Genomic DNA, 12,500 nt, shown 5'->3' with positions numbered 1-12,500 from the left:
TATCACTGAATCTTCTATTATTGAATACACAAAGAATTAAAATCTTAATATTAGTGATGGTCTATACAAATTAGATAACTTTATTGTTGATAAAATTTGTAAAATTATAAGTTTATGAACTCTCGTTGTATGTCTTGGACAATCGCATGTTTACCAAATGGCGTCCTAGCTTCGTCTCTTCGATGTAAATGAACTGACTTATATTTCTCTCTTGTGTCTCCCCTGATGGTGTGATTATTACACGAAAGTGCACTTGGGAACGTATCGTGTCTCATTTTCCGTGTGGACTCATAGGAATATACTTGATCACGCGCAAAATTGTGATCCTTTCCAATATATATATATATATATATATATATATATATATATATATATATATATATATATATATATATATATATATATATATACGAACATAGTGCATAGAAACGCGCACCTTCATAGAACATACAAACCTCCAACAGCCAGGATCGAACCTGGGACCCCTGTTGGAGGTTTGTATGATACTTACTCAATCAAACCACCTCACACCACATATTGTCCTCAAACATCTCATTTCCAGCACATCCACCCTCATCCGCACAGCTCTATCTTGAGCCCACGCCTCGCAACCATATAATATTGTTGGAACCACTATTCCTTCAAACATACCCATTTTTGCTCTCCAAGATAATGTTCTCGCCTTCCACACATTTTCAACACTCCCAGAACTTTTGCCCCCTCCCCACCCTATGACTCACCCTATGTATGTATATGTATACATATGTGCACGAGCATAGCGCCTATGAGCGCGATCACATTGCTCTCGTCTGCCATGCAGGGGTTCCGGGCTGTTGAAGGTTTGTATGTTATATAGAATTGCGCATTCCTATGCACTGTCAATCAATACGTAATATAATAATGCCCATTCACCATACTCATGTATGTATTATTGTGTATATATGTCTTTTTAAACCAGATATGCCCAATCACCAGTCTTTTTTAAGCACACAACTCCACAAGCTCTTTCCATCATTTTCATTCATAACACTGAATATCCCATGGTAACAAGTTATACCTTCTATTGCCACATTATCTACCTTCGCATTTAAGTCACCCATTACTAATACCCGGTCTCGTGCACCAAAACTACAGACACGCTCACTGAGCTGCTCCCAAAACACTTGCCTCTCATGATCTTTTTTCTCATGTCCATGTGTATAAGCACCAGTAATCACTCATCTCTTGCCATCCACTTTCAGTTTTACCTTCATCAAGATAGAATTTATATTTCTATATCCTATCACACACTCCCACAACTCCTGCTTCATTAATATTGCTACTCTTTTACCTTTACCTTTTACCAACCCCTGACTTTACTCCCAAGAAGTTTCCAAACGATTTGACTGGGGTTGGCCTGGTTAGCTGGGTATCTTGGACAACTATTTCTATGTTTTCGTGTATTGTCTGTTCTCTCATAATGAATTAGTTAATGACAGGATGGGCTTTAAAGTTGCCTGGGGACAAATTATAGTTCTTAGTGTTAGCAATTAAGACAGATTCAATGACGTTGCGTGTGGCATAATCAGCAGAAGGCTATAGAATAACGGGATTTTCCAGATCTATGGTGTGATCATTTTCATGACAGTGTTTAGCAATCGCATTTTTGTGGTCATTCTTGCATACTGCGTGACGGTGCCAATAATATCTCTCCGTTGCAGTTATTTTTTCGTTCCGGCTTATGTGTATATTTTTACACTCCCAATTGTTGCATGATTTGGCCTGCTGTCTATTAAGATCTCACTGTTAATGTTATTGTACTAGAAAGAAGCATTATAAGCACTGTAATGTATTGATCATGGTGAGGTCCCTGAGGATTGGCAGAATGCATGTGCAATCCCATGTTACAAAAGTAAGGGTGACAAAGGTTTAAGTTTGTTGAGTGTACCTGGTAAGTTGAATGAAAGAGTGGTGATTGAAAGGGTGGTGACATGCACAGAGAAGCAATGTGATTTCAGGAGAGGTAAAGGATGTGTGGACTAAGTGTTTGGTCTGAAGAAAATGTGTGGGAAATATATAGATAAACAGGGGGATCTGTAGAAATCATACGTTAGGGTTGAGAGACATGGTTTGTGGAAGGTGTTACGAGTGTGTGTAGAAAACCATGAGAAGTAGTGAGGATCTTTCATCAAGAGAGTAAGGCGTGTATTTGAGTAGGTAGAGATGAGGGGAGTGATTTCACTTGAAGGTGGGTTTACAGCAGTTTTGGGTGATGTCACTGTTTATGGATGGGGTGGAGAGGGAGGTAAATATAAAGGTCTTGGAAAAAGGGGTAGGTATGCAGTCTGTTGAGGGTGAAGGGGCCTGGGAAGTGAGTCAATTGTTATATGTCCGTGGCACAATTCCGGTGCCAGATTCGAATAAGAAACTGCAGAAGTTGGTGTCAGAGTTTGGAAAAGTTTGTGAAAGGAGAAAGGTGAGAGTGAAATGTAAAAATGAAAGATTATAAGGTTTAACAATGCAAGGAGACAGGTTAATTGAGGTAGGAGTTTGAATTGAGAAAACTTGAAGGAAGTGGGATGTATTAGATACCTTAGAGTGGACATGACAACGAAAGGAAACATGGAAGCGGAGGTGAACGCACGACAAGTGAGGGGGCAAAGGTTCTGGGAGCATCAAGGAATGTATAGAGAGGTCGTTGTCTGGTAGGACAAAAATGGGTATGCTTGAAGGTATAGTAGTCCCAAGTTGTATCGATGCGGGGCAGGGGCTATAGATGAGAGTGTACGGAGGAGGATGAATGTGTTGGAAATGAAACGTTTAAGGACAACATGTGGTGTGAGGAGGATTGGTCGAGTAAGAGACATAGGGTAAGAGAGATGTGTGGTGATTAGAAGAGCTGGAGAGGAAGTGCTGAAACGATTAGGATATTAGGAAAGAATAAGTGAGGACTAGTTGACAAAGAGATTATATGTGTCAGTAGTGGAGGGAAGAATGGGAGACTAAATTCGATATGGAAAGATAGAGTGAAACAAACTTTGAGTGCTGGGGGCTTAAACACGCAGTAGGATGATAGGCGTGAACGGGATATAGCGAATTGGAGTGATATGGTATACAGGGGGTGACGTGCTTTCAGTGAATTGAACTGGGGTATACAAAGCAGCTGGGGGGGAACCAAGTACGAAAGAAAGGTTCATATGATTACCTGAGAGAGAGAGAGAGAGAGAGAGAGAGAGAGAGAGAGAGAGAGAGAGAGAGAGAGAGAGAGAGAGAGAGAGAGAGAGAGAGACCGCATCACTACCAATCTCATGGTTATCTTCGAATGCAGCAACCCTTCATCCTCCATATCATGTGATATCCAAACGTCTCTATCGTGGCAGGCGCTGCTGGGAGAGAAGGTAGCGGGAGAGATGCACTGGCACTGTGGTGGTTCTCTCATCAACGAGCAGTGGATCCTGACAGCTCTACACTGTTTCTTTTTCAAGTAAGTCATGAAGTATGAGAGAAACTTGAGAATAAATCAGTTCAATGCTGAGTCGCATAATGCACTTTGCATCCTTACCCACTCTAGAAGGTATATCAAGAAACAATGTAGGATATATATACATATATATATACATTCATAGTTGTATGTATACATGTCTAACTGAACATTAATAATTTGACCACAGCTAAAGACAATTGTTTGATGTCTTCACATGGGTAAAGGTGCACAGAGGCTACCTGTAGTTATGTGTACACACAGCTGAGAGTCTTAGCTCGGTGTGTATCACACAGCCAAACATATGATGAATTCCCATAATGTACAACGAGAAGTGAACAAAGTCAGAAGTATTATGCCTCATACAGATAGAAATATTACACCACCAGATTGTAATGTCTTCCATAGACTTTTCCAAGGTTTATAATCTGTATGATTATGATAAATCATCACACCTCTGGCTTTGTTTATGTTGATGGAAAGCTATTGTTCAACTAGTTATACAACTTATGATAATCATCGTACACAGGCAGGGATGATGCATCCAGAGGAAGGATCATGTCTGTCAGTCGTTGACACATTCAGATATATGATGATGAACGCTGTCATGTCATGTTTGAAGGACACTGACATCCCATAGGTATATATGTCCAGATGTGTGTGTGTGTGTGTGTGTGTGTGTGTGTGTGTGTGTGTGTGTGTGTGTGTGTGCGCACGCGCAGTTCTCGCACACGTAAGCTTGATGCAGGTTCTGTGTGGTTCTGTGTAGAAATCCGAATGTAATGCTCTACTTAACCTTAAAAATATATATATATATATATATATATATATATATATATATATATATATATATATATATATATATATATATATTTGATGTCTTCTTTTTACCACAAATGTATTGTTAATTATCATAGCCATTAAATAGAAATTCAACTCTGGTGCATCTCACTTTTCAGGAACAATAGCAGTGTACGATAACATCACAGATCCTGATGTAAGATGACTTCCTACACAGGAAGAGGAACACTATTTCAGAGTGCAAACTAAACTTTTTATTTCAGGAATTTTAACGTTGTCCGTCTGGGTGAACACGACTACGAGAATGACTTCGACGGAGCGAACCCTGTAGACGTGGGTATTGCTGAGACCATCCTGTACCCAGGGTATGTCCACCCTCAGGCCTACCATGACCTGGCCCTCTTGAAGCTCGACACTAAGGTCACCATCCAGGTCAGCTTACCAACCAGGCTCTCTCTCTCTCTCTCTCTCTCTCTCTCTCTCTCTCTCTCTCTCTCTCTCTCTCTCTCTCTCTCTCTCTCTCTCTCTCTCACGATGTAACATATAGTATCTTGTAGTATCTTACTGTAGTATCATGTAACTTGTAGTATCTTGTAGTATCTTACTGTAGTATCATGTAATATCTTGTAGTATCTTATGTAGTATCATGTAATATCTTGTAGTATCTTACTGTAGTATCATGTAATATCTTGTAGTATCTTAATGTAGTATCATGTAATATCTTGTAGTATGTTGTAGTAGTATCATGTAATATCTTGTAGTATCTTACTGTAGTATCATGTAATATCTTGTAGTATCTTGTAGTAGTATTATGTAATATCTTGTAGTATCTTAATGTAGTATCATGTAATATCTTGTAGTATCTTGTAGTAGTATCATGTAATATCTTGTAGTGTCTTATTGTAGTATCATGTAATATCTTGTAGTATCTTAATGTAGTATCATGTAATATCTTGTAGTATCTTAATGTATTATCATGTAGTATCTTGTATTATCTTGTAGTAGTATCATGTAATATCTGGTAGTATCTTGATGTAGTATCATGTGATATCTTGTAGTATCTTGTAGTAGTATCATGTAATATCTGGTAGTATCTTACTGTAGCATTATGTAATATTTTGTAGTATCTTACTGTAGTATCATATAATATCTTGTAGTATCTTACTGTAGTATTATGTAATATCTTGTAGTATCTTAATGTAGTATCACGTAATATCTTGTAGTATCTTAATGTAGTATCATGTAATATCTTGTATCTTGTAGCAGTATCATGTAATATCTTGTAGTATCTTACTGTAGTATCATGTAATATCTTGTAGAATCTTGTAGTAGTATCATGTAATATCTTGTAGTATCTTACTGTAGTATCATGTAATATCTTGTAGTATCTTGTAGTAGTATCATGTAATATCTTGTAGTATCATACTGTAGTATCATGTAATATCTTGTAGTATCTTGTAGTCGTATCATGTAATATCTTGTAGTTGTATCATGTAATATCTTGTAGTATCTTGTAGTAGTATCATGTAATATCTTGTGGTATCTTGTAGTAGTATCATGTAATATCTTGTAGTATCTTACTGTAGTATCATGTAATATCTTATAGTATCTTACTGTAGTATCATGTAATATCTTGTAGTATCTTACTGTAGTATCATGTAATATCTTGTAGTATCTTAATGTAGTATCATGTAATATCTTGTAGTATCTTAATGTAGTATCATGTAATATCTTGTAGTATCTTACTGTAGTATCATGTAATATCTTGTAGTATCTTACTGTAGTATCATGTAATATCTTGTAGTATCTTGTAGTAGTATCATGTAATATCTTGTAGTATCTTAATGTAGTATCATGTAATATCTTGTAGTATCTTGTAGTAGTATCATGTAATATCTTGTAGTATCTTGTAGTAGTATCATGTAATATCTTGTATCTTGTAGTAGTATCATGTAATATCTTGTAGTATCTTACTGTAGTATCATGTAATATCTTATAGTATCTTACTGTAGTATCATGTAATATCTTGTAGTATCTTACTGTAGTATCATGTAATATCTTGTAGTATCTTAATGTAGTATCATGTAATATCTTGTAGCATCTTAATGTAGTATCATGTAATATCTTGTAGTATCTTGTAGTAGTATCATGTAATATCTTGTAGTAGTATCATATAATATCTTGTAGTATCTTGCTGTAGTATCATGTAATATCTTGTAGTATCTTGTAGTAGTATCATGTAATATCTTGTAGTATCTTACTGTAGTATCATGTAGTATCTTGTAGTATCTTGTAGTAGTATCATGTAATATCTTGTAGTTGTATCATGTAATATCTTGTAGTATCTTGTAGTAGTATCATGTAATATCTTGTAGTATCTTGTAGTAGTATCATGTAATATCTTGTAGTATCTTACTGTAGTATCATGTAATATCTTGTAGTATCTTACTTTAGTATCATGTAATATCTTGTAGTATCTTGTAGTAGTTTTTTTTTTATTTGTCGCTGTCTCCCGCGTTTGCGAGGTAGCGCAAGGAAAAGACGAAAGAAATGGCCCAACCCACCCCCATACACATGTATATACATACGTCCACACACACAAATATACATACCTACACAGCTTTCCATGGTTTACCCCAGACGCTTCACATGCCCTGATTCAATCCACTGACAGCACGTCAACCCCGGTATACCACATCGATCCAATTCACTCTATTCCTTGCCCTCCTTTCACCCTCCTGCATGTTCAGGCCCCGATCACACAAAATCTTTTTCACTCCATCTTTCCACCTCCAATTTGGTCTCCCACTTCTCCTTGTTCCCTCCACCTCCGACACATATATCCTCTTGGTCAATCTTTCCTCACTCATTCTCTCCATGTGCCCAAACTATTTCAAAACACTCTCCTCTGCTCTTTCAACCACGCTCTTTTTATTTCCACACATCTCTCTTACCCTTACGTTACTTACTCGATCAAACCACCTCACACCACACATTGTCCTGAAACATCTCATTTCCAGCACATCCAACCTCCTGCGCACAACTCTATCCATAGCCCACGCCTCGCAACCATACAACATTGTTGGAACCACTATTCCTTCAAACATACCCATTTTTGCTTTCCGAGATAATGTTCTCGACTCCCACACATTCTTCAAGGCTCCCAGAATTTTCGCCCCCTCCCCCACCCTATGATCCACCTCCGCTTCCATGGTTCCATCCGCTGCCAGATCTACTCCCAGATATCTAAAACATTTTACTTCCTCCAGTTTTTCTCCATTCAAACTTACCTCCCAATTGTAGTAGTATCATGTAATATCTTGTAGTATCTTGTAGTAGTATCATGTAATATCTTGTAGTATCTTGTACTAGTATCATGTAATATCTTGTAGTATCTTACTGTAGTATCATGTAATATCTTGTAGTATCTTACTGTAGTATCATGTAATATCTTATAGTATCTTACTGTAGTATCATGTAATATCTTGTAGTATCTTACTGTAGTATCATGTAATATCTTGTACTATCTTACTGTAGTATCATGTAATATCTTGTAGTACCTTGTAGTAGTATCATGTAATATCTTGTAGTATCTTACTGTAGCATCATGTAATATCTTGTAGTATCTTATTGTAGTATCATGTAATATCTTGTAGTATCTTACTGTAGCATCATGTAATATCTTGTAGTATCTTAATGTAGTATCATGTAATATCTTGTAGGATCTTACTGTAGTATCATATAATATCTTGTAGTATCTTAATGTAGTATCATGTAATATCTTGTAGCATCTTACTGTAGTATCATGTAATATCTTGTAGTATCTTAATGTAGTATCATGTAATATCTTGTAGTATCTTTTAGTAGTACCATGTAATATCTTGTAGTATCTTACTGTAGTATCATGTAATATCTTGTAGTATCTTGTAGTAGTATCATGTAATATCTTGTAGTATCTTAATGTAGTATCATGTAATATCTTGTAGTATCTTACTGTAGCATCATGTAATATCTTGTAGTATCTTAATGTAGTATCATGTAATATATATAGTATCTTGTAGTAGTATCAAGTAATATCTTGTAGTATCTTACTGTAGTATCATGTAATATCTTGTAGTATCTTGTAGTAGTATCATGTAATATCTTGTAGTAGTATCTTGTAGTAGTATCATGTAATATCTTGTAGTATCTTGTAGTAGTATCATGTAGTATCTTGTAGTATCTCGTAGTAGTATCATGTAATATCTTGTAGTATCTTACTGTAGTATCATGTAATATCTTGTAGTATCTTACTGTAGTATCATGTAATATCTTGTAGTATCTTGTAGTAGTATCATGTAATATCTTGTAGTAGTATCATGTAATATCTTGTAGTATCTTACTGTAGTATCATGTAATATCTTGTAGTATCTTGTAGTAGTATCATGTATTATCTTGTAGTATCTTATTGTAGTATCATGTAATATCATGTAGTATCTTGTAGTAGTATCATGTAATATCTTGTAGTATCTTGTAGTAGTATTATGTAATATCTTGTAGTATCTTAATGTAGTATCATGTAATATCTTGTAGTATCTTGTAGTAGTATCATGTAATATCTTGTAGTATCTTGTAGTAGTATCATGTAATATCTTGTAGTATCTTGTAGTAGTATCATGTAATATCTTGTAGTATCTTACTGTAGTATTATGTAATATCTTGTAGTATATTGTAGTAGTATCATGTAATATCTTGTAGTATCTTACTGTAGTATTATGTAATATCTTGTAGTATCTTGTAGTAGTATCATGTAATATCTTGTAGTATCTTGTAGTGGTATCATGTAATATCTTGTAGTATCTTGTAGTAGCATTATGTAATATCTTGTAGTATCTTAATGTAGCATCATGTAATATCTTGTAGTATCTTACTGTAGTATCATGTAATATCTTGTAGTATCTTAATGTAGTATCATGTAATATATGTTGTATCTTGTAGTAGTATCATGTAATATCTTGTAGTATCTTACTGTAGTATCATGTAATATCTTGTAGTATCTTGTAGTAGTATCATGTAATATCTTGTAGTAGTATCTTGTAGTAGTATCATGTAATATCTTGTAGTATCTTGTAGTAGTATCATGTAATATCTTGTAGTATCTTGTAGTAGTATCATGTAATATCTTGTAGTAGTATCTTGTAGTAGTATCATGTAATATCTTGTAGTATCTTGTAGTAGTATCATGTAATATCTTATAGTATCTTGTAGTAGTATCATGTGATATCTTGTAGTATCTTGTAGTAGTATCATGTAATATCTTGTAGTATCTTGTAGTAGTATCATGTAATATCTTGTAGTATCTTACTGTAGTATTATGTAATATCTTGTAGTATATTGTAGTAGTATCATGTAATATCTTGTAGTATCTTACTGTAGTATTATGTAATATCTTGTAGTATCTTGTAGTAGTATCATGTAATATCTTGTAGTATCTTGTAGTGGTATCATGTAATATCTTGTAGTATCTTGTGGTAGTATCATGTAACATCTTGTAGTAGTATCTTGTAGTAGTATCATGTAATATCTTGTAGTATATTTTAGTATTATCATGTAATATCTTGTAGTATCTTACTGTACTATCATGTAATATCTTGTAGTATCTTGTAGTAGTATCATGTAATAACTTGTAGTATTTTGCTGTAGTATCATGTAATATCTTGTAGTATCTTGTAGTAGTGTCATGTAATATCTTGTAGTATCTTACTCTAGTATCATGTAATATCTTGTAGTATCTTGTAGTAGTATCATGTAATATCTTGTAGTATCTTACTCTAGTATCATGTAATATCTTGTAGTATCTTGTAGTAGTATCATGTAATATCTTGTAGTATCTTGTAGAAGTATTATGTATTATCTTGTTGATGTTGTATAACTTCGCGACGTTCTTGGTACGTCCTTAAGTTTCATTAGGATATCTATATCTATATCTGTCTATAATCTTGTCAAAAACTTGGACATATCGCTGACCAAACTGCCTTTCACAAAAGCCACAGCGATGACTTCACTGAAAGGAGTTTGATTTCAAGTGTTGTTGGATTAAATGGTTAATATTTACTGAAGATTGGGTTAATTGTTAAAAGTTTTAACGTAATGTTTTCCAAGAAGAGATTGGCTTTAGTTGACCAAAGACAATATAGGTTTTAGTCTTTATGGATCAGGTGATCCAGACCCAAACGATCTTTTATCTCCAGCTGTTTGGACCGTATGACTGAACAAACTGGACAGAATATTGCAGAAACCTCTCTCTCTCTCTCTCTCTCTCTCTCTCTCTCTCTCTCTCTCTCTCTCTCTCTCTCTCTCTCTCTCTCTCTCTCTCTAATGGAGAATTAACTTCACTCTTTCTGGAGAAAGTTGCAGTAGGGAGATGTGAAACTTGTCTTTCAGATCTCCATTATAAGTTTATAAGTGAGTTGAAGGTGATTCTTCATCCTTGTCTAAAAGATGTTAGCTGACGACGACTGACATTGATCTGTTCCTAACTGGTGGAAATTTCATGATGGTGACTTTACCAGATATGGCATTTCTTATCTGATTACGAGACAAATCCTTGTGAAGGATGCTGCCCACACCCTCCAAAACCACGATCGCTTGGCCGGACACTGTATGTCACTCAACAATGGAAGGAGAAATTGTACCTCAGGTGCTGGGGAAAGATGATGGGAGGAGATCTGTTTATCTCGCGTCACATTGGAGAGGACCATTTGAACAGTTGGTCTTATATGTTGTTTTCATTTCAGGAAGGCATCCGTCCAGTGTGTCTGCCGTGGGGGAAGGAGAGCAACGTGGACCTTACGGGCAAGAAGGTCACCTTGACTGGCTGGGGCGACACTTCATATAGTCAGTTCCATCTGTTCCTCAGGGCTGGGCAGAGAGAGAGAGACAGTGACTCCTCTTCTGACTCTTGCTTCTCGTGTCTACATGTACTTACACTCCCTCCCAGTCTCACCCAACACACAGGTCAACATGAGACCTGAAGCTAGTATCTCTTTCTTTCTCTCTGGTATGTAAGTACTTCGGAGTTCAGCAACCACTGAACAAGGAGGTATTAGGCTGGTACTGCCCTCGTGGGGAAACGGAAGGCTTGGTGACGGCTGTGAAGTGAATTAGCAATTCAGTGGACGTCAGGTATTCGAGTACATAGTATTCAAATAGTCATTTCCCTATTAGGGGCGATCATAGCCTAGCGGTAGCGCTCCCGCCTGTTACACAGGGGTCCCGGGTTCGATCCTGGCTGTTGGAGGTTTGTATGTTCTATGAAGGTGCGCGTTCATATGCACTTTGTTCGTATCTATATATATATATATATATATATATATATATATATATATATATATATAAATGGCACCCCCTGCCACTGCACACCAGGGGAGAGAGGTGCCATTTCATGTGTGGCGAGGTGGCGACGGAAATAGATGAAGACAGCAAGTATGTTATGTGTATATATGTATATGTCTGTGCATGTATATGTATGTATACGTTGAAATATATAGGTATGTATATGTGCGTGGGTGGGTATTTATGTATATACGTGTATGTGGGTGGGTTAGGCCATTCTTTCGTCTTTTTCCTTGCGCTTTTTCGCTAACGCGAAAGGCAGTGACTAAGTATGATAATATAAAAAAGGAGACGGGAGCGGGGGGCTACAAACCCTCCCCTCCTTGTATTTTAACTTTCTAAAAGGGGAAACAAAGAAGGAGTCATGCGGGGAGTGCTTCATCCTCCTCGAAGGCTCAAATTGGGGTGTCTAAATTTGTGTGGATGTAACCAAGATGAGAAAAAAGGAAAGATAGGTAGTATGTTTGAGGAAAGGAACTGGATGTTTTGGCTCTAAATGAAACGAAGCTTAAATGTAAAGGGGAAGAGTGGTTTGGTAATGTTTTGGGAGTATGTGATAGAGTGTAAGTTTTGATGCACGAGACCGGGTTATAGTGATGGGTGATTTGAATGCAAAGGTGAATAATGTAGCAGTTGAGGCAATGATTGGTATGCATGGGGTGTTCAGTGTTGTAAATGGAAATGGTGAAGAGCTTATAGATTTGTGTGCTGAAAAAAGATTGGTGATTGGAAATACCTGGTTCAAAAAGAGAGATATACATAAGTATACGTATGTAAGTGGGAGAGATGGCCAGAGAGCGTTATTGGATTACGTGTTGATTGATAGGCGCGTGAAAGAGAGACTTTTGGATGTTAATGTGGTGAG

At 36.2% G+C, this 12,500-nt stretch overlaps 1 protein-coding gene across 3 annotated transcripts in view; it reads left to right on the top strand.

Annotated features, from left to right (window-relative positions):
- The window catches only part of LOC139761676 (venom protease-like), a 70,173-nt gene extending 58,865 nt beyond the window's left edge, over window positions 1–11,308 (top strand). The window contains exons 4-6 of one of the 3 annotated variants that reach the window (XM_071686003.1): window positions 3,360–3,463; window positions 4,525–4,693; window positions 11,038–11,308. In XM_071686003.1, coding sequence (XP_071542104.1) covers window positions 3,360–3,463; window positions 4,525–4,693; window positions 11,038–11,274 — 510 coding nt within the window. In that variant the 3' untranslated portion in view covers window positions 11,275–11,308. The remainder of the gene's footprint in view (window positions 1–3,359; window positions 3,464–4,524; window positions 4,694–11,037) is intronic. The other 2 variants (XM_071686002.1, XM_071686001.1) reach the window with 2 other exon arrangements.
- The last annotated feature ends 1,192 nt before the right edge of the window (window positions 11,309–12,500 follow it).

This window comes from Panulirus ornatus, chromosome 41, assembly GCF_036320965.1.
Source record: "Panulirus ornatus isolate Po-2019 chromosome 41, ASM3632096v1, whole genome shotgun sequence".
Taxonomy (NCBI): domain Eukaryota; kingdom Metazoa; phylum Arthropoda; class Malacostraca; order Decapoda; family Palinuridae; genus Panulirus; species Panulirus ornatus.
The sequence above is the reverse complement of the archived record's forward strand: the minus strand, read 5'-3'. Positions and strand labels throughout refer to the sequence as shown.